At 41.9% G+C, this 26,441-nt stretch overlaps 1 protein-coding gene across 1 annotated transcript in view; it reads right to left on the bottom strand.

Moving 5' to 3' along the window:
* Positions 1–26,441, bottom strand: part of PRDM10 (PR/SET domain 10) — a 79,110-nt gene that overhangs the window by 46,923 nt on the left and 5,746 nt on the right. The window contains exons 2-3 of the mRNA XM_059676931.1: positions 3,464–3,645; positions 799–963 (exon numbers count right to left, since the gene is read on the bottom strand). Coding sequence (XP_059532914.1) covers positions 799–963; positions 3,464–3,532 — 234 coding nt within the window. The 5' untranslated portion in view covers positions 3,533–3,645. The remainder of the gene's footprint in view (positions 1–798; positions 964–3,463; positions 3,646–26,441) is intronic.

Genomic DNA, 26,441 nt, shown 5'->3' on the forward strand with positions numbered 1-26,441 from the left:
TTAAGCTATGCAGAACTAAATGCCATTTTTGGCCTGCTTGTTGATACTTAGGAAAAGTAACATGTTGATCTAGTCCAGGATCACTGGGGAGAAGAATTGATACAAGCCCAGTGCTCTAACTCAGCGGCTTTCAACCATGTGCTGCAAGAATTAAAAAAAAAAAAAAACGTGCAATACCTGACTACATAGTCAGGGGTACTGGCCTCTTTTCCCTTAGATTGTCAAATTAAAAAATAATAACAACAGAAAACACCACAACAGCTGTCTGGTGTGGGTGCCCTGTCTTGAACTATAAATATATAGGTCATATAATAGAGCTGCATCTTACTGGATATGTTGCATAATAAGGTTATGTCTGATTGGTTAATTCGTTGTGCCAGAAATCCTTATTTACAAGTATAGGCACCTGATTTTTTAAAAAGTCACTCTGGAGCAAAGAGGGTGGGTAATTATTATATTATTGTTGTTATTTTTTGGTATATCAATCAAAAATATACCTATTTTTTGGTCAGATCGGCAAAAAATATTTTTTTTTTGGTGTGCCGAATTTTAGTAATTAGTTTACATTAGTACCATGCAATGAAAAAGGCTGAAAATCACTGTTCTAACTCATTACATTTAAGTTAAATAAATAAATCATATCTTCCTCTGCCAAGCTGGTTATAAACTCCTTGAAAGCATAAATCTTATGTGAACATTTCCTGTATCAACAGCCACCGTGGTGACTGGCAGAGGGTAAACAGCAGTCATGAGTGAATCAACGGATTAATAAACGATACACAATAGTCATTCACATGCCTGCGCAGCTTCCACGGGATGGATGTACACCAGCGTGTGCTCGGGACCGTCCACTGACGTGTAGGAGGCACCATCTGTCGTATACACCACCTGCTGGGGCGGCCGAACCTGGTCATCGGTGTAGACGATCTGAGCCACAGTTCCAGCGTCTGGGACAAAGTGTACCTGGGGCAAAAAGCAGCCAAGTCTGTAGCAACTACCCCTGCAGCACCAACCCAGTCTCACAAAGATCAGTGCAGACCAAGCGGAGTACACAGCTGCGAGCCTAAAATATCCCCCACGAAAGAGGGGGATTGATACGTTCTCACCTCTGCGGAGTTAGTGACCGGGAGGCAGGCCAACTCGTCACTCATGATCTACTGCTCACTATCAGGCCACTGATTTAAATTCCCCTGTGCCTCAAATATCCAATGCGGATATCTCTTTGCGGGAGCTTATGGGGGGAATTAACTAATCCTGGAAGTAAGACTGGAGGTTGCAGGTCAATAACATTCCCAAAATAAAAATTATTCTGTAATGTTAAAAAAATATATTCAAGACTCAAAAGCCAATTGCTGTTAACACATCATAAAAACTCCACTTTGTAACTAATCGTGCCTTTCAGCAGACACGTTAAAATAAGGTCACCCTCTCTCCTCCGAATTCTTTCACACTCCACGGCTGCACTGGAGGCACGTCAGTAAATTTTTGCTGAATCAAGGACTGTACCAGAATTCCTTGCCCGCTAGATCAACATACAGAAAGTTCTAACCAAGTACTTTTAAGGGGTTCTGGACAACTCTTTCAGTTGTCAACAGGGTAAACAATTTTCCATCTACCAAGAACTAAAGCAGAAATTGAATTTCCTAACATGTTTTCTGAGTAGTCAGCTTCAGAGGTTTTGAATTCTAGAAGGCTCGAGTTTGGCACGCCGCCTGAGTCTGATATTGAAGGTACAGAAGCAGATGGCCAAGCACACTTTGGGGGGAGAAATAATTTATGTGCTGATACTCACAGTCCGTGACGCACACCAAGCATAGGCTGGAATCCTTACTCCTATACTGTCTTGTCTTTGGACCTAACTCTTTTTCTCCGATGGAGAACAATAGGACCCAAAGATGACATAAGCTAATTTCATCCCCAGAAACCTAGAGAGCAAATGCAATCAGCACCACAGAAATAAAGCAAACTTCCACTTTTACACAAAGTGATCAGTCCTGCTTCTACATAAATTCAATTTGTCCATGAAGGTGCAGTTTATATATTGGAAGAATTAAGCTTATAAGATACTTGTGCTGCACATTTCAGTGCTGCAAGATAATTTTGTGACTTTAGATTTTCCCATTTACATCAAAACCCTGCCCTGGTTTCAGTGCTTTAAAAATCAAAAAACAGTTCCTCCTCCCCTCGCTGTCCTGCTAACCCCGAGTCCTCAGCAGGGAGAAGGCAGGGTTGGGGAAGAGGACGCAGTGCGGGAGGTGAGCTCTGCTGTCTGGTGACCCGCATGTGGGGACCCTGGCCACACAGTGCTGTAACCACATTTTCTTTTACTCTGTTCTTCAATAAACTACATCTCTGTTTATAAAGAAAATACATGGTAATATATAGCTGCATTGAAGTACCTTCAAAATGGTTTCCATGAGAACAAAACAGCATTCTCGATGGCTCTGCTAGAAGGATCTCCGGAACGTTTTTTTAAGTATTCAGACTCAGACATTTAAATCATACCAGATGATCCATTTTATTCGCTGTAATATTTACTATATTGTTTAAATTAAATTATACGCGTATATCTAAAGGTTTCAATTAACGTCCTCATTTTGATATTATTGTGGTCATGCATTCAATGAAAAATTAAATAAAAATTCCATATTTACTATAATGCTGAAAAAACTAAGTTTTGTACTGTGGTCACATACAAAAGCTGGCTCCCCGGCGCACAGCAAACATGCAGAGCGCCTGGCTTTGCCGGAATGAGCGTGCCCGGAGCCGGCGGCTGCCAGGGCAGAGGTTTCAAAGGCAGAGATCGCAATCACCGTGGCACTGGCCTAAGTGACTAACCTCCAGGGCTACTGACTCAACGGGACAACTTTCAATCAGAGGTTTACACTCCTCATTGGAAAAGAAAGAAAAGCCACTCATTTTGTAGACATACCTTGAACTTCATTGCTCGCAAAAAAACCAAAACCATATACTAGATAACATCAAAGTAACGCACTTTTGCCCAGCCGGCGTGCTCATGGTTGAGTGTCAACCTATGGACCAGGAGGTCATGGTTGATTCCTGGTCAGGGCACATTCCCAGGTTGCAGGCTCGATCCCCAGTGTGGGGGCGTGCAGGAGGCAGACGATCAATGATTCTCTCTCATTATTGATGTTTCTATCTGTCTCTCCCTCTCCCTTCCTCTCTGAAATCAATAAAAATATATTAAATAAATTTTTAAAAAAAAAACACTTTCAGCACCAATAACAAAAGAACATGGACGAGTCAGGCAGACTGTGACATGAGCTGGGGAAAGCAGAGAAGCCACGGGGTTGGAAGTTCAGCCCCTCTGCATCGCATGGGAACGCACTGCGGGTCCCTCACCTCCGGTTCTGCAGGTCCGCTCCCTCCCGACTACTCACTACTGCATGGAAGCTGCTATTTGGCTGTGAGCACATGTCCCCACGCTGGAGACCCCCCTCACCTGTGTGGCGCTCTCTTCGTGTTCTGCAGCCGCGGGCCACACGTGTGAGCTCTCATCTTTGGAATCCATCCTTTCCTTGGACAGCTCACGTCGGGGCGCCTAGAGCAGCATGGGGCGGAGGGCAGTCACCTGTCTACCACGCAGGTGTTCATGAAGGACGAAGGGATGCCTCTGCGATGTGCCTGCAAAAAGAGAGAAAGGAACCAAGGCTTTAAACAGATGAATACATTTTAATAAATTATCATTTCAACCACAAAGAGAGAAAAATAAAACTCTGTAAAAGAGAACACCTGGGCAAAAAGGTAGAAGTAGAGAAAAATTTTCTATACTAATGCAATGTTTGGCATGCTGGCTATGTTCTAGGCACACATGATATAATGTTACCCTCATCAAAAATATTTAAGGTGGCCCGGCTGGCTGGTATTGCTCAGTGATTGAGCATCCACCTATGAACCAGGAGGTCACAGTTTGATTCCCAGTCAAGGCATATGCCCCAGTTGTGGGCTTGATCCCCAGTGTGAGGCGTGCAGGAGGCAGCAATCAATGATTCTCTCTGATCATTGATGTTTCTATCTCTCTCCCCCTCTCCCTTCCTCTTTAAAATCAATAAAAATATATTTTTTAAAATACTTAAGGCAGTTCTCTTAGTCCCGATTAGGAGAATGAGGTTCTAAATGCAGGTAGTGACGGTTCACACCCACGTCTGAATGCTGCACAGCCCGAGCCCCCCTCTTCCACACCTGCTTAGACGCTGAGTTCCCATTCCACCTTCAGAAATGCACAGCAGAATAACAAAAGTTACAAAACGAGAAAAAAATGGCAGGCAGAGGAGGCTAAATGTTCTGGGCCCCCACTGGGCGAGCACAAATATAAACTTTGTTTCCCATTTGGTCAGTATGGGAGTGATGAGTGAACAAAGCCTTACAAACATCAACCCGCACTGAGCCTACCTCTTGAAACCGTATTCTTTTCCAGAACAGGCATTTTAGGGAGATCAATCGTCCCTTTAGATCAGTGGTTCTCAACCTTCCTACTGCCGCGACCCTTTCATACAGTTCCTCATGTTGTGGTGACCCCCAATTTCATTGCTACAAAGTGAACATAATTAAAGCATAGTGGTTAATCATAAACACAATATGTAATTATATATGTGTTTTCCGATGGTCTTAGGTGACCCCTGTGAAAGGGTCGTTCGACCCCCCAAAGGGGTCGCGACCCACAGGTTGAGAACCGCTGCTTTAGATGATGATAGAATGCTGACATTTTACAAGCCTGTGGGGTTGCTGTTTAATAGGGCATCGGGGCAGCCGTGCCTGATAAACCGCCTCTGGACACCCCACCGAAGAGGCCTGTGTAGACAGGAGACATAAATCTGCCCAGAACATCAGCGAACTAAACGTAATTTCCTCCCTTGCTAGTGATGAAGGGGACCAAAGTTTTGACTTTTGGGATATTGATTTCAAACTGGTTATTAAGAAACAAGAGACTCAGGAAGGACCTTTGACGCTCCCTCTTCCTGCCTAAGAGGCTGAGATGGAAAGACCCGCTCCAGGAAAGGAATCTTGGGATACTCGCCTTACCTAATTTGAATTAATGTGGTAAATGGGAGGGCGCCAGGCAGAGGCCTCCGAGCTAGATACCCGTGTCCTGTTGTTTCTGAGGTGCCTGCCCTGTGTGCTCAGCTCTTCCTCAACTACAGCTACGCTGCCTGCTCTCACGTCTGAAACCTAAGACCCCGCCCAAGCCCTTTCTCTCCTTTGTCCAAAAGGTCATACATGCCCAATGTTGCCTGTCGTCGAAATGCTCATGCTTATGTGAATTCCCTGTGCACAGGTATTAAAATGCTGATTTCCCCTGTTCACCTGTCTCTCTTCATTTGCTTATTAGCCCAGCTAGAACTTAGCAGGCTCCTTTATCTCCCACCATGGAAACAAGCTGAGAAGCACATTCTAAGACTACACATGCTCCAAACTCCGAACCACATTAAGGCCCAAAGAAGAAAGAAAGAAAAGATGCAGAAACGCCCAACGTCTGGGCCTGACTCAGAAACACAGGACTGCCAAGTCCCAGCTGCGGGGGAGCCTCGGGGAGCCATGAGGAGCCTGTTCTGCGTCACCTCAATACCACCATCCTCACCCCGCCATGCCCTCCACCACTATGCTCACCCCGCAAGCACCCCGCTCTGCTCTCCACCTGGGAACATGTGCACCAGCAGTGAACGCATCAACAACGGGATAGAGGGAACTTTCTGAAGAAATGGAAAGGTTCTACATCTTGTATCTGAACTGCAGTGGTGGTTACATGGGGACTAATGTGTCCAAAGTAAAAAAAAAAACCTCTTTAATTAAAATATGTGAATTTTACCGTGTATAAATTATCTATATTTTAATAATATAGCATAATATGCTAATTAGACTAGACAGCCGAACACCCTTCTGGACGTCCTTCCGGACGACCTTTTGCACAAAGCCAGGGCGGCTGCGAGGGCCGAGCCCCTTGCATGAATTTTGTGCATCGGGCCTCTAGTAGCCTAAGAAAGTTAGTTTTTAAAAACTCCTTACAAACAGCACTATTTAAGCAGATCTGAAAAGATATTCAGGATGAGTTGTACAATGTGTTCATTATACCACAACAAAGCTAGTTTTTTAAAAGGAACAAAAATATTAATAAACATAGGAGAAAATGTCAATGATAGTATAAACACCTGGCCCTCACCCAAGTGGGCTCAGTTGGTTGGGTGTGGTTCCATGCACCCAGGGGTCAGGGCACATGCCCGGGTTGGGGGCTTGCAGGAGGTAGCCGGTCGATATCCCCCCCTCTCTATCTCCCTCTCCCTTCCTCTCTAAAAATCAATAAAAATATTTTTTAAAAGAAATAAATGTGGTACATATATACAACAGAATACTCTCTTCCCTCTCTATCTCTCTCTACCTGAACTATTTGAGAGTAAGTTGCAGATACAATGCCCTTTCACTACTAAATTCATGCTTATTTCCTAAAAATGAGGACATTTTCCCACATAACCACAGTATTAATATCAAAATCAGGAAATTACCAGTAAAACAGTACTATTACCTAATTTACAGACCTTCTTCAAAAGTTGCCAACTGTCTTGCTCTGGCTGGTTTAGCTCAGTGGATATAGCCTTGGCCTGCGGACTTCAGGGTCCCAGGTTCAATTCCGGTCAAGGACGACACATGCCTGGGTTGCGGGCTCGATCTCCAGTGGGCACTGTGCAGGGGACAGCCAATCAGTGGTTCTCTCTCATCATCATTGATGTTTGTATCTCTCTCTCCCTCTCCCTTCCTTTCTGAAATCAATAAATATACATATATATTTTTTTAAGTTGCCAATTATCTAATTAATGTGCTTTTCAGAGAAAGAAACAACCTCTCGTATCACACACTGTGCATGTAGTTGTCACGTCCGCCAGTCCCCTCTGGTCTGGAACAGGTCCCGGTCTTTCGTAGTTTTCCACGACCTTGACATTTTTGAAATGCACAGGCTATCTATTTTTTAGAATGTGTCTCAATTTGAGGCAGTCTGCCATTTCTTCATGGTCACATTCAGAAGGTCTATTTTTAGCAGGAACACCACAAAAAAGATGTGTCCTTCACATACAGGAATTTGAGAGTTTTTTCCAAGCTGGTTCATCGATTGCACAAATACTCAAGCGTATACTACACTAGCACTGGATGTGATGAGGAGGAAGGCGGGCTTATCCCACACACTAAAGAAACATACAAGCCCAGAGTGCTTTTCTGTATTTGTTTCAGTGCCTAGGAAGGTGCTTATTGTTGCTTTTATTTTAATCTTATTTATATCTTTTTTAATAGGGAGAAAATTCAACCGACTCAAAATTCAAAAAGGACAAAAAGGTATGTACAGGAGACAATCTCCCTACCTGGAATCCCCTAGCGACTCTTCAGAAGCACCTTGTAGGATCAATTTCCTGTCTATTCTTCCAAAGATATTTTATGCATATACAACCCAAAACATATACAACAGCGTGTCCCAAAAAATGCATACACACTTTAACAGCTGATAGCTGAAATCTGAAAATGAAATGTATTTTAATCAACAATGCTTTTATAATTATTTAAAGTGTATGTATATATTTTGGGGTATACCCTTTATACTCTTTGCCTCTCCAACCACATACAGCAAATAATACTGATTCTATACAAAGTGGCATCTCTTCTACACCTTGTTTATTCCACATAATACCATACTTTTTACATTGTCCTCATCCATACAGCATTTCCTCATTCTTTTTTTTTTTTTAATGTTTTTATTGACTCAGAGACAGGAAGGGAGAGGGATAGAGGGATAGAAACATCAATAATGAGAGAGAATCATTGATCGGCCGCCTCCTGCACGCCCCCTACTGGGGATTGAGCTTGCAACCGGGGCATGTACGCTGACCAGGATGGAACTGTGACCTCCTGGTTCATGGTTGAGCCACTATGGCTCAACCACTGAGCCACACCAGCTGGATCCTCATTCTTTATTCTAGCTGCATCATTTCATTGTAAGAATATATCATAATTTATTTAATCAATCTCATGTTGATAAAAATTTAGGTTATTTCTAATCTTTTGCTCTTACAAGGAATGCTGTGATGAATAACTTTGGACATATATCGTTTTACATGTTAGTATCTTGAATTCTTTTGGTCTCTGAGGGAAGACACTGAATCAGTTAAGTGGCTGTATGGCTGTTAAATCATTATTAGTTTCTGAATGAATTCCCTCCTCCCCGCCCCCAAGCACGAGGGCCCTGAGGATACACAGGGCAAGGGCTCAGTGGAGAGGCAGCAGTAAGTTCAAGAGGAATAGTGGTTAAGAGCCTGGACTCTGACCTGGATTTGGGTAGCAATTCTCAGACTTTACCGACCTTGGGCAAAACACAGAAGTTCCCTAAATTCCTCTTCCTTTTCTGTAAAATGGGGACCATAGGTTATTGAGAGAATGACATGAAACAATACATGTAAAATGCTTAGCACAGTGCCCGCTATAAAATAAATACTCACAAATTAGCTTTTTATTAAAAGGTATTCAATCATATTGCATTTTTCTGACTAATGGCCTGCCTCCCCATCTCAACTCTAAGTTCTTTCAGGGCAAGGAATGTGTTTGCTCACGACAGTACTCTAGACCTGGCATGGGACAGGTGTATGGAGTGGTTTAAAGGTATCACCATGCGCAGTGGGAGAGAGAAGAGGCCACCCAATCTCAGCCACAGTCTTCAGGGATGACTTCTCCGAGAAGGTGAAACTTAAGGATGAATGGGAGCAAGTAAGCAGAAATGGGAAGGGAAAGACTGAAATATCTTTGTTCTAATTCTACCAAAATAAGGAAGTAGATATGTGACATAAAATTCCATCAGGCAAGGAAAAGGGGAAATAACTACCTAGCAGATGTGGAGCAGAACAGAACAGTTAATATACGCATAGGAAACTCTGTCAGTAAAATTTAGCAATAAATTTTGCCCACAATTTTGCCAAAAAAAAAAACCCTGCCACAACAGCAGTTCCCAATAATTTTAGAATACTGTTAGCAAATACGGAAGCCCAAGATGGTGAAACCCTTTAATTCAAGAAGTGTCTAGAATCCAAAACAGAGATACAGCATCCGCAGTTAGTTCCTGTTCTTTAAGACATAGTTATAAGGCCTACTGAGCTTCTGTAACTACTAAACTGAAACACCAGCATGGCCTTCTGCAATTATTGTTTAAAAATTTGTTCAAGAAAACTGAATTCTAAACATGACTCCACACTAAGTAATTCATTTAAAATCCTCTAGCATCAGTGTCCTCATGTGCAAAATAAGAACATAAAATGCTTTCTAACGCCTATCCTAGCCTTAAGCTCAGATGGTAAGCAGTAAAGTAGAAAATCTGCAGAATCTGAATTGAATCCTGGCTTCCAGACTGTCTCTACTGCTCACTAGTTATATAACCTTGGCCAAATCACTTAAGCTCTCAATATCACCACATGTAAAATGGAGATAATAATTGCCTCCTAGAGTTATGGTGCGGGTTCCATGATATATGTGAAAATGCTAGGTACAAGATCTGGCATAGAGTGGTGCTCAAAGACATCAATGTTTATATTTTACGGATGAGCTTATAAGAGGTTCAGAATTTTCAAAACATGTCATATTTTTAAAACCTAGCCATGTGTCAAATAACAAATGCCCTGGACATGAACGTCCTTTATAGTAAGGCCTGCCGTATTTGTTTTCCTTTTTAACGACACAATTTATAAAACCCTGTGGATCTTTGTTTTTCCATCTGTGATTTTTATTATTTTATTTTTCAATTACAGTTGACATTCGGTATTGTTTTATACTGGTTTCAGGTGTAAAGGAGCCCTGTTGATCAGGATTTACAGGAGATGGGAGGTAGCATCTGGGAGCTACCTCAGCGCTGTCCACCAGGCCGGTGCTGACGGGCTCTGCTAACTAGGGATACACTTCCTCCAACTGCTCACCCTGTTGCCCCTTCTGCAGACCTGAAAGAGCTAGAGAACCAAACGATGCGTTGTTTAGAAAATGGTCACCCACATCCCGTTCTTTCACCCATTGTCCCAAATGTTACAGACTATTTCCAAGAAGAGAAGGTCATGCTTGCCTTCTAGCCTCTCTAATGACTTTATTCAACAAATATTTATTAAGAAACTTAGCATATGTCAGGTACTGTTCTAGACCCTTAAAAAAAACATCAGTGTATTAGAAAAAAAAAAAAGATACTTGCCTTCCAGAAGCTTCGAGTCTAGTTATTTTTTTTCTTGAATAGTGTTGTACAGTTGAAAGTATGAGCTTTAGAATCAGACCTGCCTGGATTCTACGCTTCCAGACCTACCAAGTGCTTAATGGGTGCGATGCCAGTAAGCCACAAACTGAGCCTGGATATCCTCATTTGAAAATCTCAATTGTCGCCCTAGCCGGTTTGGCTCAGTGGATAGAACGCTGACCTGCAGACTGAAGGGTCACGAGTTCGATTCCAGTCAAGGACACATGCCCGGGTTGTGGGCTCCGCCCCCAGTAGGGGGTGTGCAGGAGGCAGCCGATCAATGATTCTTTCTCATCATTGATGTTTCTATCTCTCTCCCTCTCCCTTCCTCTCTCTGAAATCAATAAAAATATATTTTAAAAAGAAAAAAGAAAAAGAAAATCTTAATTGCCCAGGCTGATGGCTGTAAGAATAAACAACCTGGCCCTAGCCGGTTAGGCTCAGTAGATAGAGCATTGGCCTGTGGACTGAAGGGTCCCGGGTTCGATTCCCGGTCAGGGCACATGCCCGGGTTGTGGGCTCGATCCCCAGTACTTCTAAACATTATAGAGCTTGATGGGACAAGCACGTTTTATGTTTAATTTTAGCATGAACTACAACGCCCCTCTGCCCTTGAGCTGCATTCCTACATGCAGTGAAGTGGTATGCTAGAGCCACACACCTGGATTCCAATCCTGGCTCCACCCCTGACCTACCAGATGACCTTGCCCAAATTACCGAACTGATCTACGACTCAATGTCATCATCTGAATAAGGTGACAAGAATGGGCTGTACTTTAGAGTTGTAAAGAGGATTAAATGATGCCCTGACCGGTTTGGCTCAGTGGATAGAGCGTCGGCCTGCGGACTGAAGGGTCCCAGGTTCGATTCCAGTCAAGGGCATGTATCTTGGTTGCGGGCACATCCCCAGTAGGGGATGTGCAGGAGGCAGCTGATTGATGTTTCTCATCGATATTTCTGACTCTATCCTTCTCCCTTCCTCACTATAAAAAAATCAATAAAATATATTTTTTAAAAAAGAGGATTAAATGAGTTAATATTTTCAAAGTGCTTGAACAGAATCTACATTATGATGAGCATTTTATGTGGTAAATGAAAAAATGATATGGGTCAATTCTGAGTCACAAATTTAAAATGGTAGAGCAAGAAGAAACTAGTGGGAGGGGAGAAGGGAGTGTAAAAGGAAAGAGAAGAAAAGAGGAATTTAATGAAGAAGCAGAAGGAGAGAGAGTATTCTAGAAGAGAACATAAGATTGGAAGGAAATGAGGTAGGAGGACAAAAGGAATAGAGTGGGGAAGTCTAAGAAAGCAAGAACTAAACAAGCACAAGAGGAGTGAGGGGGAGAAGGGAGAGAATAAGAGTAAAATTAATGGGAAAATGAAATAGATTGCTCCAAGCTAACTGGATAAGAATTGGAAGTACAGGTAGAAGAATCTACAAGACTAATCCCATCAGAAAGATTTCCCAGGTACATAAACTCAACAGTTACAGTTGGGGTTTGGGAAGGGGACACCTGTTAGGCTCCCACCATGATGGGACTCTCTCATCATTGATGTTTCTACCTCTCTGAAATCAATAAATATATGTATTTTTTTAAAAAGTTAAATGGTAAATTTTACTGTATGCATATTTTACCACAATAACAAAATTTCACATTAAAACATGCTGTGGATGACCTCGTAGTAACCTCCAGCCCTCCCCACCAGGGTGAAGATGGGACTTCACTGGTCCTTCCTCTGCCCAGCCAAATAAACCTGTGCTGTCCCTGTCATTACTGCCATCACTTTCAGCTCAGGTCAAAGGAGCTAACCTCTAACACACCCACTCCCGGAATTCCTGAGAGCCAATCAACTGGTCTTGTAGCAGGGTAGCTACCATATAAAGAATCCTACTATGTGCCATCTGGTAGCTAACATGTAGTGGATGCTTACTGTGTACCAGATACTGATACATCTGGCACATAGTAGGTGAACAATAAATAGCAGCGATTGCTATTACTTCCAATGTCCTGTCAGATCTCAATTTCATTCTTCCCAGTTCTTAGGTGCAAACACCTCACCCACATAAGTTACCTCTAAGACTCTGGGGGACCGGGGACAAAGACAGGAGGATAAGAAGGAAGGTCCTTGTCCAATTCACTTTCCAGTTAAAGGCCCAGTCACCACAGGCTGCCCTGTGGACCTATATCAACTGCTCCTTTTCTCCATCTCCCAGTTCCGAACTCACAAACTCTCAGGCTCTGGTTCTGGGTTTATTTCCTGGATCTCTGACTCCGGACCTGATCCATCTTGGGTTTCACTCCACACTTTTTAGTGCAAGGCTTGGGAAACTCCCGATCCCGCTGGCCGTAGAACCTACCACAGAGCGCAGTCCTCTGGTTCTGGCACTGAGCCCCTTGGGTGGACGAGGGAAGACAATGAGGCCAGTCGCGGGGGCAGGATATGCAGTAGCTAACGTGTAGTGGATGCCTACCGCGTGCCAGACACTGGTCCAATTAACACTTACCATTTAATTACTGTAATGTCCACAATGCCCCAATTAAATTGTTTAAAACTCATATCCTCACAATTCAGAAAACTAAAGAGTACAAAATCAGAAATGAGAGAGCTTCAAAATTAGACCAAGTATTATGTTCACTCACTTGGAATGGCAAGCAGAGATTTAACATTTAACTGATTTCTAGAACAAACAGTTTTAGAACAGAAAAGAAAAAATACCGAACTTAGTTCTAAATGGTGAACAGGAACTGGCAGCGGAAGTAGCAATGAACAAATAACAAAATTATACAAGTTTCAGCACAAATTCCCCATTGTTGCTGAGAAGGGGAAGCCCAAATAATCCATCACATAAGTTTCTCAATTTAAAACATTCACAACCAATTATTAGCATTGAAAAAAAGTGAACATGGGTAGTTAAAAGTAACAACACTTTAACCCAGCCGGGGAAAGTTCTCGAAGTGCCCTCCGAAACCTCCTTGCTCTTCACCTCGGTCCTGTGGGAGTTCCCCATTTTACAGAGGGGGGAGTGACTATGGAGAGGTGACAGCATTTGCCCACAGTCGTGGGTCTGGTCAGGCTGAGGTCACTCTGTTTGTCATCTTACCCTACCGTGACCCAAACCGAAGAGCGACTGGAAACCACAAATGAGGGTGGAGAAATAGGACTAAAATATTTTGTTAGTTCCACTCAGAAGCAAAATAAACACCATTTTAGTTAGGGGAAATATGCCGAAGGGCCTGAAGGTTCCTGGGAAAGTAAATAAACAGGGAAGCCAGGCTTTCATACAGGCTCTCAACAAATTTTAAGAATGGTAACAGAAAGCCTTTGACTAGGTCCCCCCCACCATCAGAAATGTTTTTGATTGGGCCACGATGGATCCAGACTATTTCCATCTACACAGAGAGATCCAAAGGGAAAGGTTAAGAATGAAAAAAGTGATCTAATGGGGTCCTCCAGGTATTTCTACTGTTGCCACTCACATTTAACATTTGTTTTAAATATTAATAAAGCAAACAATGAGATGCTCAAGACTGCAGAAGAGCTCCAGATAAAATCACACGCCACTGGAAAAAGAACTCCAGAAAAAACACTGCAGAAAATGGATTACATAAACAGGCAATGGCAGATAGATTTCAGAGAAAGCAGCACTTGAATAGCATGAGACGGAGCTATTCAGTTACAACGAACTATTACAGCAGCGGTTCTCAACCTGTGGGTCGCGACCCCTTTGGGGGTCGAACGACCCTTTCACAGGGGTCGCCTAAGACCATCGGAAAACACATATATAATTACATATTGTTCTTGTGATGAATCACTATGCTTTTAATTATGTTCAATTTGTAACAATGAAATTGGGGGTCACCACAACATGAGGAACTGTATGAAAGGGTCGCAGCATTAGGAAGGTTGAGAACCACTGCGTTATAGGATGTACCCTAAAGAAATCTGCCTAATTTGTTTCTGGTCATCATCAAGGATGATACCAGAAGAGAACTGAACTACTGTAAGGTCTAAGTAACAAATAGAAAAACAAGCAGATTAGAAAACAAGGGAGACAAAAGCCTGCAAGGAATGAAGCCATCCAGCAGGTCTGAAAGAGCGACCTTGACCTTCTTTTCCTCTCCATGTGTGTCCCCTTGCCCTTCCACTTCCCAGGCAGAAATCTTCACGGCACAATGATTCCTCCTACTTTCCTTGTGCGCTAAAGGACTCCAGAGACTATGAACGAAAGGTTTTCTTCTGCGAAAGGTTCTTTCCTGGTCAGGATCGTGCACTCCTTTCTTCTGGCTCAAAAGAGGCACGCAGGCAAGTACTTCTTCACGTCAGCCCAAGGCAGCTTTTTTTTTTTCTAGTTGAGATTAGAATGTTTCATGTACCAAGAAACAAAGACTGGTCCTCCCACACTATTTGATAGCTCCTTAGCGATGCATGGGAACCCCATCAAGTCCCTGAAAGAGCTCTCAGCACTGACCCGAGGGAAAGAAGCACCTGGGCTCAGAGCCTTGTTGGGGGTCTTGGCCTGAGGAGTCTACATTAAGACCCTTGAGCGTGTAAAAGGAGCCAGCACTCGGTGCCGTTCTAGAAAAGGATAAACCCTGACGCCTGCCTTCTCCTTCTTGCAAAGGACGCTGGTTGGCTGGGAAAACGGGAAGGCCATTTCCAGGAGAAGTCTATCAGGAGGCCTCCACTCGACTCTCCCCGGACTGTAGGTACAAACCTCACAGCCGCAGAGTGTACCGCAGGCAAAAGCACACAAATCATCAGCGCCCAGCCAGCGCCCAGGTCAGCCGTGGGCAAACTACAGCCCGCGGGCCGGATCCGGCCCGTTTGAAATGAACAAAACTAAAAAAAAAAAAAAAAAAAAAAAAAAAAGACTGTTCCCTTTTATGTAATGATGTTTACTTTGAATTTATATTAGTTCACACAAACACTCCATCCATGCTTTTATTCCGGCCCTCCGGTCCAGTTTAAGAACCCATTGTGGCCCTTGAGTCAAAAAGTTTGCCCACCCCTGGCCAAGGTGCTCACAAAGCGAATGGATGTGCATCAAGGAACAGGCCACCAGTGGCTCCTGGGAGCCTCAGGGCGGCCTCTCCCGGGGCACCCACACCTTCCCTCCACTGGCGGCTGCAGCAGGGCAGGCCCTCGATCCCAGAGCCCCCGGGAGCTGACTTGGGCGGTTGTCAGTCCCCGTGGACCAAAAGAGTAGGCCTGCTCCCAGGTTTGACCTGCCAGGGCTGACAACAGATTTTGAGTTGTTCCTTGGTGGACCCTAATCCCAGTTTTGGTCTTTCCGGCAAAAATATTGTTATTCAAATGTAATTCTCCTAACTTTGCAATTAAACGTGTTAAATTAAATACTCCTTCTACATACATTACAGTGGAGTCTTACCAAAGACTGGCCTCTCCACTTCGCTGCTCCGGAGCGGGAGCCGGCCTTCTGGAACCCCCTGGGCTCCACCGGGAGTCCTCTGCCGCGTCACTTTCTCCCTCCCTCCTGGAACTTTCACATCAGCAAATCTGCGTAATATCTCCTACCTTTATTTTCATTTTACTGATTCTCTATTTATTAAAGTTTTTTAAAATATATTTTATTGATTTTTTTACAGAGAGGCAAGGAGAGGGGTAGAGAGTTAGAAAGATTGATGAGAAACACCAATCAGCTGCCTCCTGCACGCCCCCTACTGGGGATGTGCCCGCAACCCAGGTACATGCCCTTGACCGGAATCAAACCTGGGACCCTTCAGTCTGCAGGCCGACGCTCTATCCACTGAGCCAAACCGGTCAGGGCTGTTTATTAAAATGTTTAAGTGTGTACTTTTCTAGACATGTATTTCGATAAAATGTTTACAAGCAAAACCTTTCCCCTGAATCCACCCTTCCTGCTCACCTACAACACTCCCTGCTCATTCTCACACAATAAAAGCTCTGAAGAGCCATCTACAGTCCACCTGCCTTCTTCACCACACGTCCCCTCCTAGGCCCTCCCAGCCGGGCTTTTGTCTCCCACGAGAGTGCACTGTTTAAATGTCTATTGCCAAGTCCAAGGCTCACGGGGAGGCTGTCATCTTACTTGACCTCTCTCTACAACATCCGCACCCTCCTTAAAACTCTCCCTCTCCTAACACGAGCGGGGAAGCTTCCCCAGTGTCCCCCAGTCTGGGCAGCTCCGGCACAGCCTCCTCCGTGGCCTGACCTCTGGCTGCGCTGCCCGCTGGCTCCGTCCCTGCTCTTCTGTTTTCTGCTTCCACTCCTCCGGGGCACAGTCCAGCCCTTGAGCTTTTGCAGGAGCTCTACCTGAATGCTTAGCACATCCTCCTCCACGTTCAGATCTGAGAATCAGTGCTGCCTCCTCAGTAGGCCTTTCCTGTCCACCCTCCCTCATATTACTCTCCTTTAATGCTGTGCGAAGTGTTTATCATCAATTAAGTGATGCATATAGTTGTGCATTGTCTTCTTCCAACCCCACCCCCAATGATCACATGAGAGCACCCTCACCCTCAGCGCCTAGAACCGTGCCTGACACCCTGGCCATCAACAGCTGTTTCTTGAATAAATGCATGCTACAGTCTTCTCCTGCCCTCGGAAGAAATTTGTTACTTAACAAAATCCCTTAGGATGAATTCTCATAAATAAAAAATGTACTGCCATTTAGAATGATGATGCACACTGCTTCCCCAGTTAAGAAACTAGGCATATATATGACTTCAATGTTTGTAAATGAACTTTAATGAGCAGGAAAGAAAAAACACACAAAGAGGGAGACAAGCAATTTATACATGACGTCATTGGGTACACAGACTAGCGCATCAGAATATTCTGAGGGAACCTGAACTGATGCCAACTACACTATTGGAAGAGGTACGCGGAATGCAGCTGCTTCCCAGGTACACAACATCAAAGTCAGTCCTTGAAAGCGCAAAGAATACGCTGTAAGCCAAATATGGTGTCAGAAGGAATCCTCTGAGAAGTCACGGTGTGTTTTGATGTATGATGTACAGTTTCTAAAGCTGTCACATCCATGATCTTGTGTCATGTCATGACAACGCTGTAAGATTAACTCAAATATTACCATCTCCATTACACAGGGGAGCTGAGCGCATAGTGGTCAAAAGGCAGGCTCCACTTGGCACAGCCAAGGTCAGTGGTAGAGCAGTTCTGGGAATAGAATGCATACCTCACTCCTCCCCACAGGCCTCCAACCTGCTGTAGTTAACAGGATGGGCACAGGTTCAGAAATGACCGTGGGAACTGTTGGAAATAACTCATAGAGTATTCCCTCATGTAACAGGCCTGTGGCAATTTCTTATGTAATATCTGATGTTTTAACATGGCCTTCCAGTAGCCTACTATTGATCAAACTTCCTCTTTTCCCACATCCAGTCCTGCCACATGAATGTGGACGAGAGGTAACCCAGCTGAGAGTCAAACTCTTCAGCCACTGTCTACTTGCTACATGACTGGGTAAAGCTAATTCACTTCTCAAGCCTTAATCCCCTCATCTATAAAATGGGAATAATAATTGTTCTACTCCCTGAGGCAGAGCTATGAAATCAATGAAATAAAACCCCATACCTGGCACAAAGGAAACACTTGAAAATGTTCATTGTTGTGATCCTTCGGGTTACTAATATAATTATTAATACACCCTAATAATACATGTTCATTCCTAGAGTTAAAAGGAATGAACACTTGGGTTCCTTTTTTCCCCTTTTTTAAATATATTTTTATTATTCATAGTATTACAGATATCTCCCATTTCCCCTTCTTTACTCCCCTCCTCCCAGCCCCTGCCCACACCTCCTTCCCCCCGCACCAAAGCACTTGGGTTCTTACCTGCTATTGTGTAAGCAGAATATTTGAAATTCAAATCATACAGATTGTAAACTCTCCACTAAAAATTGTCCAGCTAAGAAAACGTACAGGATATTATAGCTTCAGAATAATAGCTGAACATCATTCCTAGAGCCTGAATTTCAGCAAAATACTGATCTCTGAACATAACACTAGGCAACATTTATTTTTAATCATCACCCAAGGATATGTTTTGTTTTAATTGAAAAGAGAGAGAGAGAGAGAGAGAGAGAGAGGGAAAATCCATCATCTCCCATACTCGCCCCTACCGGATCAAACCTACAACCTAGGTATGTGCTCTGACCAGGAATCTAACCCATGACCCTTCAGGTGCATGACGACCAACTAAGCCACACTGGCCAGGACTAGGCAACTTTTTAAAAGCCATGTCAACTAACTATACCATAGAGCCTTTGCTAATGCTATTCTAGTTTCTACCCTACTCATTTTTGTAGTATATTTTAATCTTCTCAATTCATTCAAAATTCTGATATAGCAGCAGATAATAGCAAGTATTGGTGAAGGTGCAGAAAAACTAGAACCCTCATCCACTGCTGCTAAGAATGTAAAGTGGTGCAGCCACTACTGAAAAGTCTGGAAATTTCTCTAAAGGCTAAACATGTTACCAAATGACCCAATGATCTGTCACCAGATATAACCAAGAACAATAAAACCATATGTTCACATAAAAGCTTGTACATGAATGTTCACAGCAGCATTATTCATTAACAGCTATAAAGTGGAAACAGCCCAAAAGTCTATCAACTGATGAGTGGGTAGATAAAATGGGGTACTATCCATATAATGGAATATTATTAACCAAAAAACAAAGAAAGAAATGAAAATACCTTGAAAACTTTTTTCTCTTAAGTGAAAGAAGTTAGTCACAAAGGACCACATGCTGAATGATTCCATTTATATCAATCTGCAGAACTGGCAAATCAATAAAAATAGAAACTAGGTAAGTGGTTGCATGGGAGATTGGGATGAAATGGGGAATTAAGGGGCGATGGCTAAGAGGCATGGAGTTTCTTCTGGGGTTATGAAAATATTCTAAAATTGATTGTGGTCCTCCGGGTTATTAATATAATTATTAATACACCCTAATAATTCATGTACATTCCTAGAGTTAAAAGGAATGAACACTTGGGTTCCTTTTCCCCCCTTCCCAGTTGCAATAGACAGGTAGATAGAAAAAATTATACTTGCTACTACTTCAGTAAATATAAAGGCATTTCTGATTAAAACAGCTTGAGAAAGTTTCAGAGACAAGAGAAATGTAGGCCATGCTCAGGGACTAGTAACTACGAGAGAAAAGCTTCAAACAGTAGCTAGGATGGGCCTCGAAGAGACTTCAAGTTGAAGAACTACAATTCCCATAGTTGTATCAAAATCACCTGGGGATCTAGGAGAAAGGCCAATGTCAGTTGCAGAGGTCCAGGAAAGAGCAGGCATCTTTGTTTACAAACCTCCCCAGGCACTCCTGATGTCAGCCAGAGCTGGCTAACTCTCCCACAAAAAGAAAAGAAAAATGTTTTCTCATGGCAGGAACTCCTTTGGAGAGTCATTCTGTAAGTAATCTGAGGGAGTGATTATAATGAGGCCAAGAACTGACTTCAGTAAGCACTGGGCAAAGATTAGAGCCCTGAATTCTTACTCCAACTTAGTGGTATGAACAGACGTTCATACACAAACCTTCAGTGCTCAAAGTCTTCACCTTAAAAAAGACTTTTATGTTACTGAATAACACTTAGCAAGAATCCTTACACCTTTCTTAAAGACTTACCAGCTTCCCCAGTATGTCTGTGGTATTTATGCCTTAGAATTCTGCAAAGACTGGGTGGCTGTGCACTGGGGTGGTCCTCCTTGCCAACCATTTACTTTCATGGGCATTTGATTGTCCAGCTTCCCTTCACCACATGACAACACGGAGATCTATTCCATATACTTATCAGGAATATTTTAAATAAGCTCTGTCTATAAACATGGTTTTATGAGGAACACTTGAAAACTGAAAGGTTGATACAAATGACTCACCAAATAATATTATCTATGTTTTTTGACTATGAATGATAGGTTTACATTGCTCCAGTACAATTCCCTCCAGTTACCTTTTTGAACAGTGACATTCATTTGCAAGACAAACAGCAGGGGTACAAGTACAATCTGTGGCCCTGGCACACCTGCACGCAGAAAGCTATCTGGCCCACATATCTCAGGTTCTGTTGCTGAACTAGCAATTGCAGTAACTGAATGGGCGACTTGCAGGTGGGTCTTCTGGGGCCCTGACAGCCTTTCGTACAAGTGGGTCTGGGTGGTAACTCTGGCTCTTGACAATCACAAATACAACCTTAGTATAAGACGCTGGATAATGTAATGAGGCATAATCTTAATTACTAGTAAGTATAAGCTGTTTCCTCAAGTACACTTAAGTGCTTTAGCTGGGCTAGCATGGCTCAGTGGTTGAGCATCGACCTATGAACCAGGAGGTCATGGTTCGATTCCTGGATTGCAGGCTCAGTCCCCAGTGGGGGACGTGCAAGAGACAGACAATCAATGATTCTCTCTCATCATTAATGTTTCTATCTCTCTCTCCCTTTCCCTTCCTCTCTGAAATCCATTTTTAAAATATTTTTTAAAAATTCAAGTGCTTTAAAATGTTTTAATTGGAAAAAGAATATTAAAATTGCTTAGAGGAAATTATTCTAGAGCACAATTTTCATAATTTCACACTATGCATATAACACAAAAGAAAACAGTGTAAGTACATGTTCGCTCTACGTCAAACTCCTGAAACACACACAGCCTTTTATCCAGGAGGCTGAACCATGGCACTGACCCAGGACTAAGGAGCAAACGGCTACTGGTTTGAAGTAATTCCCTTCATATCCCATTCACTCCCCCTGTGATAGGGGAATGTGGGCTTTACCTTCTGTTCATTTTCAAAATCTCATTCCTCCACCTCAGTTCCTTGGTTGCTAAGTCCAATATGAAACACAGAAGTGTCCAAAGCAAGCATCTGATTAACAAGATGGTGAGCCCAGTGAGGCAGTTATTATTGCCTTCATTAAGAACTCTATCTTACTGGCATATAATTAAGGTTTGTCATCGAAATGGAACCTCCTCCATCTTAATAAAACTGCGACGGCAGGCCAGCATCCGCTAGTCTAATATTCAAAGTTGTCTTCCACAAGCCAGGACATTTCTTAAAATGTTTTCTCAGTACAGAGGAGTGGGAAAATATTGGAAGGCAAGTAAACGTTCTTTATCTGGACAACTGGAATAATGCCACCTGTATTACCTGATCCGCAGGCTCACTGTTAAGTTACAGTGGGATGCTTGTTATAGGACAGCACAATGGTATAGAGCAGAGATTTACAACCTTTTTCAGCTCATGGTATACAAAAGCTATTAAAATTCTGTGACACCAAAAAATAAATAATATTTTTTGCCGATCTGACCAAAAAAAAGTAGATGTAATTTTGGTTCATTCAAACCGAACTGTTATTGTTGTGTTGGCTGCTATCATTTTTTTTATTTGACAAGCTAAGGGAAAAGAAGTCAGTACCCCTGACTAAACAGTCAGGTATTAACAATTCTTGCAACACACTGGTTGAAAATCACTGGTAGAGTGTATTACAAATATTAATAATTATTTAAATTATGATCAATACAGGCTAAGTATTAGATCATGAAGGTATTTTATCCAGAAAAGTCTATTTTCCAATTAAGAGACATTTTTAATATTTTCATTATTAAACAATTTTTAGGGGAATAAGTATCTCTTAAGTGTGGGCAAGTGCTCTCTCAAATGATATATTTCACTAGAAAACATTTCAACTTAAAATTGACAGAATTTTAAAACTATGTGATTGGCATTTTCTTCCATAAGGAAAGACAAAATAATGGCATCATGCTCCTGTTTAGAAATCTCAGCCTTATCTACTCTTTGCAAACACTTGCTGATCCATTTCATGGTTGGATTCATTTGCAAATCCAGTGTTGGAGTTAAATGAGACCACAACATTAGAATCCCCTAATAGATGCAGCTCTTTGTTTTAAAAATCAGCATAATCATAGTTCATCTGATTAAAAATGTGGAAATTCAATGTTACTCAAGTAAAAAACCAGTACAATAGTGATAATTATAGCTATTGCCATTTACTATGAACCTATCGCATGCCAGGCATTGTGAGCTGTACTGAGTACTGTATTTAAATACTCAGTATGTCTGTAAATATTTAAATACGCAGATATTTGAGTAATCCTCACAACAACCTAAAATTGTTACTTGTCCAAGGTCATGGCACTGATAAGTGTGATTTGAACCCAAATTCTTTTTATTACCGAGCTTAGATATCTTTTCCCTTCTCTGCAGCACCGCTCTCCTAGGCAAAGCTGCCAAACCCAAGCGTGGCTTGGACCTGCTGCTGCTAATCCCTTGGTCTCCCACCAGCTGATGCAATCACCAGACTAGGCTTGATCTCAAAGGAATCAGGGAAGGTTGTAATTTTCCAGGCCACAAACAGATTGAATTGGGCAAATCAGTCAATAGAGAGTTGAGGTAACTATAAACTTATAGTGAAGGGTACCCATTTTAAAAATTCAAGTAATTGTTCAAAAACACAACAATATTTATTAAATGCCTATTCTGTTCCTAGTGTTGTTTTAAGAACTGAAAGCCAGACTGAATACTAAAATATTGAGCAGATGTACTCAGAAATATGTAAGACACTGAAGAAAGAAACTGAAAAAGATACAAATAAGTGGAAGCATATACCGTGTTCATGGACAGGAAGAATCCACATCATTAAAATGTCCATACTACCCAAAGCTATCTATAGATTCAATACAATTCCTATTAAGATACCAGTGGCATATTTCACAGAACTAGAATAAATATTCCAAAAATTTATATGGAACCACAAAAGACCCCGCATAACCACAGCAATCTTGAGAAAGAAGAACAAAGGTGGAGGGATCACACTACCTCATATCAAATGATACTTACAAGTTCATAGTAATCAAAACAGTATGGTACTGGCTTAAAAACAAACATATAGATTAATGGGACAGAATAGAGAACCCAGAAATAAACCCATGCCTTCAGAGTCAATTAATATTTGACAAAGAAGGCAAAAACATACAGTAGGGTAAAGATAATCTATTCAATAAATGGTGTTGGGAAAATTGGACAGATACATGCAAACAAATGAAACTAGACAACCTTCTTACACCATACACAAGAATAAATACAAAATGGATAAAAGCCTTAAAATGTTAGACTTGAAACCTGTGTAATTTTATTAACCAATGTCACCCCCAATAAATTCAATAAAAAAATAAATAAAATATTCAGCAGAGAGAGAAAAAATAAATAACATTCATTCACTGTTGTGGAAAAAAAACAAAAAACAGAACAGAACCTAGCAGCCCTCAAATATTAACTGCATCAATTCACATCAGGAAAACTGATTACTCCAAATATTTTTTCCGATTCTCTCATGTGTGTATTTATCTAAGAGTGGAATCGCTGGGCTTTCAAAGAGTCTGCATATCTTTGACTTTCTAGGTAATGCCAAATTATTTCCCAAAGTAGTCAGACCAATGCATATTCCTACCAGCCAGGTATGACTATCCCTACTGCTCAACAGCCTCAGGGTTTGGTATTGCCACCACTACTTTAGGTGCACAGTAACACGGCTGTAAGTTGCATTAACAAGACTGAGCATCTTTCCATGTGTCAGTTAGACATTTGGATTTCTCTTGAACAGGATAAGTGCCTGTTCAAGACCCTTGCCCAGTATTCTATGAGTACAGGTAACATCTTAGTTAAGAAACCTTTCTCTGTACTGAGGTCATGAATTCTATATTAACCTCTAAAGGGTTTATTGTTTGCCTTTTATCTGCCTTGCCTCCTGGGTCATAGATCAAGCGTTTGAATATGTGTGGGACTGTTTCTGGACTCCTTATAGGGTTCTATTGGCCTATTAGTCTATCCCGATGCCAATATCACAATGTCTAATTATTATAGCTCTTCTTGATCTCTAGTACAGAGTTTTCCCAACTTCTATTTCAAGAATGCCTTGCCGCCCAGCTTGTGTGGCTCAGTGGTTGAGCATCAACCTAGGAACCAGGAGGTCACCAGTTCGATTCCCGGTCAGGGCACATGCCCAGGTTGTAGGCTCCATCCCCAGTGCGGGGTGTGCAGGAGGCAGACGATCCATGATTCTCCCTCATCATTGATGTTTCTATCTCTCTCACTCTCCCTTCCTCTCTCTGAAATCAATAAAAACAAGTTTGTTTGTTTTTTAAAAAAGAATGTCTTGCAATTTATTGGGCCTTGACAAAAATATTAATATTGGCTTGTCTAAGTTGGGTGTTTTTTTTTAATTTTCTGGGATTACATTAAAGCTACAAGTCAGTTCCAAAGAATTGGCTCCTTACAATATTGAATCTTCCAATCCTTGAACCAGTGTGCCTTTCCGTTTTAGATTTTTAAAAATATTTTTTTATTGATTTCAGAGAGGAAGGAAGAGGGAGAGAGAGATAGAAACACCCATGATGAGAGAGAATCATGGATCGGCTGCCTCCTGCAAGTCCCCCACTGGGGATCAAGCCCACATCCTGGGCATGTGCCCTTGACCGGAATCGAACCTGGGACCTTTCAGCTAGCAGGCCGATGCTCTATCCACTGAGCCTAACCGACTAGGGCCATTTATTTAGATTTAATTAAAGTCACTTTCAATAAACCTTTAAAAATATTTCTGTAAAGGTCTTACACATATTTTGTTAGACTTAACTGTTGAAAAACCATGAACATGAAAAAAGATATGATTTTTTAAATGTGTAAAAATATATTTTGATGAGATACCTAGGCTTTGGGATAAGTCTATATAAATATTGAATATAAACTTTCTTAAAATTTTTAAACGAAACAAAGTTCACCAAAGCACAATTAATGCTACGTAATTTAGTTTTAAATCTAGGGCTACTGTTTTATAGTTATGTCATTTCAATACGTTCTACACACTTGAGAAAACTTACATGGCACATAAACAAGTGTCCTAAACATCTATTGGCCATAGATCCTTATACTAATCAAATTGTGAAATACATAAAACCCAGATTAAGTTCAATTCATCAACTTCCAAGAGAAAAAGAATGAAAGAGATGAATAAAAGGTAAGAGACTGAAATCTTATTACTATCACACCATTGCCTGAGATTGAGAAATACAAATACCTTGCTCCTAGCCTTAGCTCCCACCACTCCCACATAATTCACAAAGCTTCTGTCTCCTTTTTCTCATTCATAATATAGTTACTACACTGTTCTGTCAATGACGTGCATTAAGGATTTAACAGAAACAGGTGCCTTAGAAAAGACACTTAAAAAGTTAGTCACACACAAAGCAATGGTTACAGCTATCCCACCATCAGGAGGACAGCATGAGGTAGCCTGTCATCGTGGTTTGCAGCAAGGCTGAAAATAACCCCCAATAGATGGGCCTCGAAATCTTCAAGCAATGCTAAGAAAATGGAAGCATCTGCATACAACGCTAAGAATTTTGAAGAAAAAGGCTTCCGTAATCACTTTGAATGTCTTAAGTTAATTGTATTCACTCTTTTATTCCTCCAGACATTTTAGAGTCCAGTAAGTAAAGGTCATTCTATATGAGGGGGCCTAAAAAAATATATCCATTGCTTTAAGGAATTTATGTTTAGGAAGTAAGAAATAAGCACAAATCATTGCTACAGGACACAAATTAAGCACTCAATAAATGTCATTATTACAACCAAACGGTATAAAACTACTGTAGGACATTCGCAGACAAAAGGAATCACTTTCAAATAAAATGCTCAACAGAGCCGCTGGCAGGAATGTGTGCTTTCAATTTGCTCTAGTTCAGGGGTTGGCAAACCAGAGCCCACGGGCAGGGCAGCAGGACATCTGCTTTTGTAGGGCCTGTGAGCTAAGAATGGTTTATACTTTTCAAAATAGTTGAAAAGACTCAAAGAAGAATATTTCATGACACATGAAAGATATGTTACTTCAAGTTTGGGGGTCCATAAAGTTTAATTGGAACACAGACATGCTTTTGCACTAGAGGGAGGGAGGGCAGTAATTGCAACAGGGACCATACCACTCACAAAGCCACAAATATTTAGTCACTGGTTTTTAAAAAAAAAAAAAAGTTTACCAACCACTGCTCCAGAAGAATGGGTGGGATTTCAGTGGGCAGAACTGGGGCGGGAGAAAGGAGTGGGCAGAGAGGAACAAACATTCCAATCAAGAAATGAAGGAGTGAAGACACGAAGGAAAACCCC

The sequence above is a fragment of the Myotis daubentonii genome, chromosome 19 (assembly GCF_963259705.1).
Source record: "Myotis daubentonii chromosome 19, mMyoDau2.1, whole genome shotgun sequence".
NCBI classification, from domain to species: Eukaryota; Metazoa; Chordata; class Mammalia; order Chiroptera; family Vespertilionidae; genus Myotis; species Myotis daubentonii.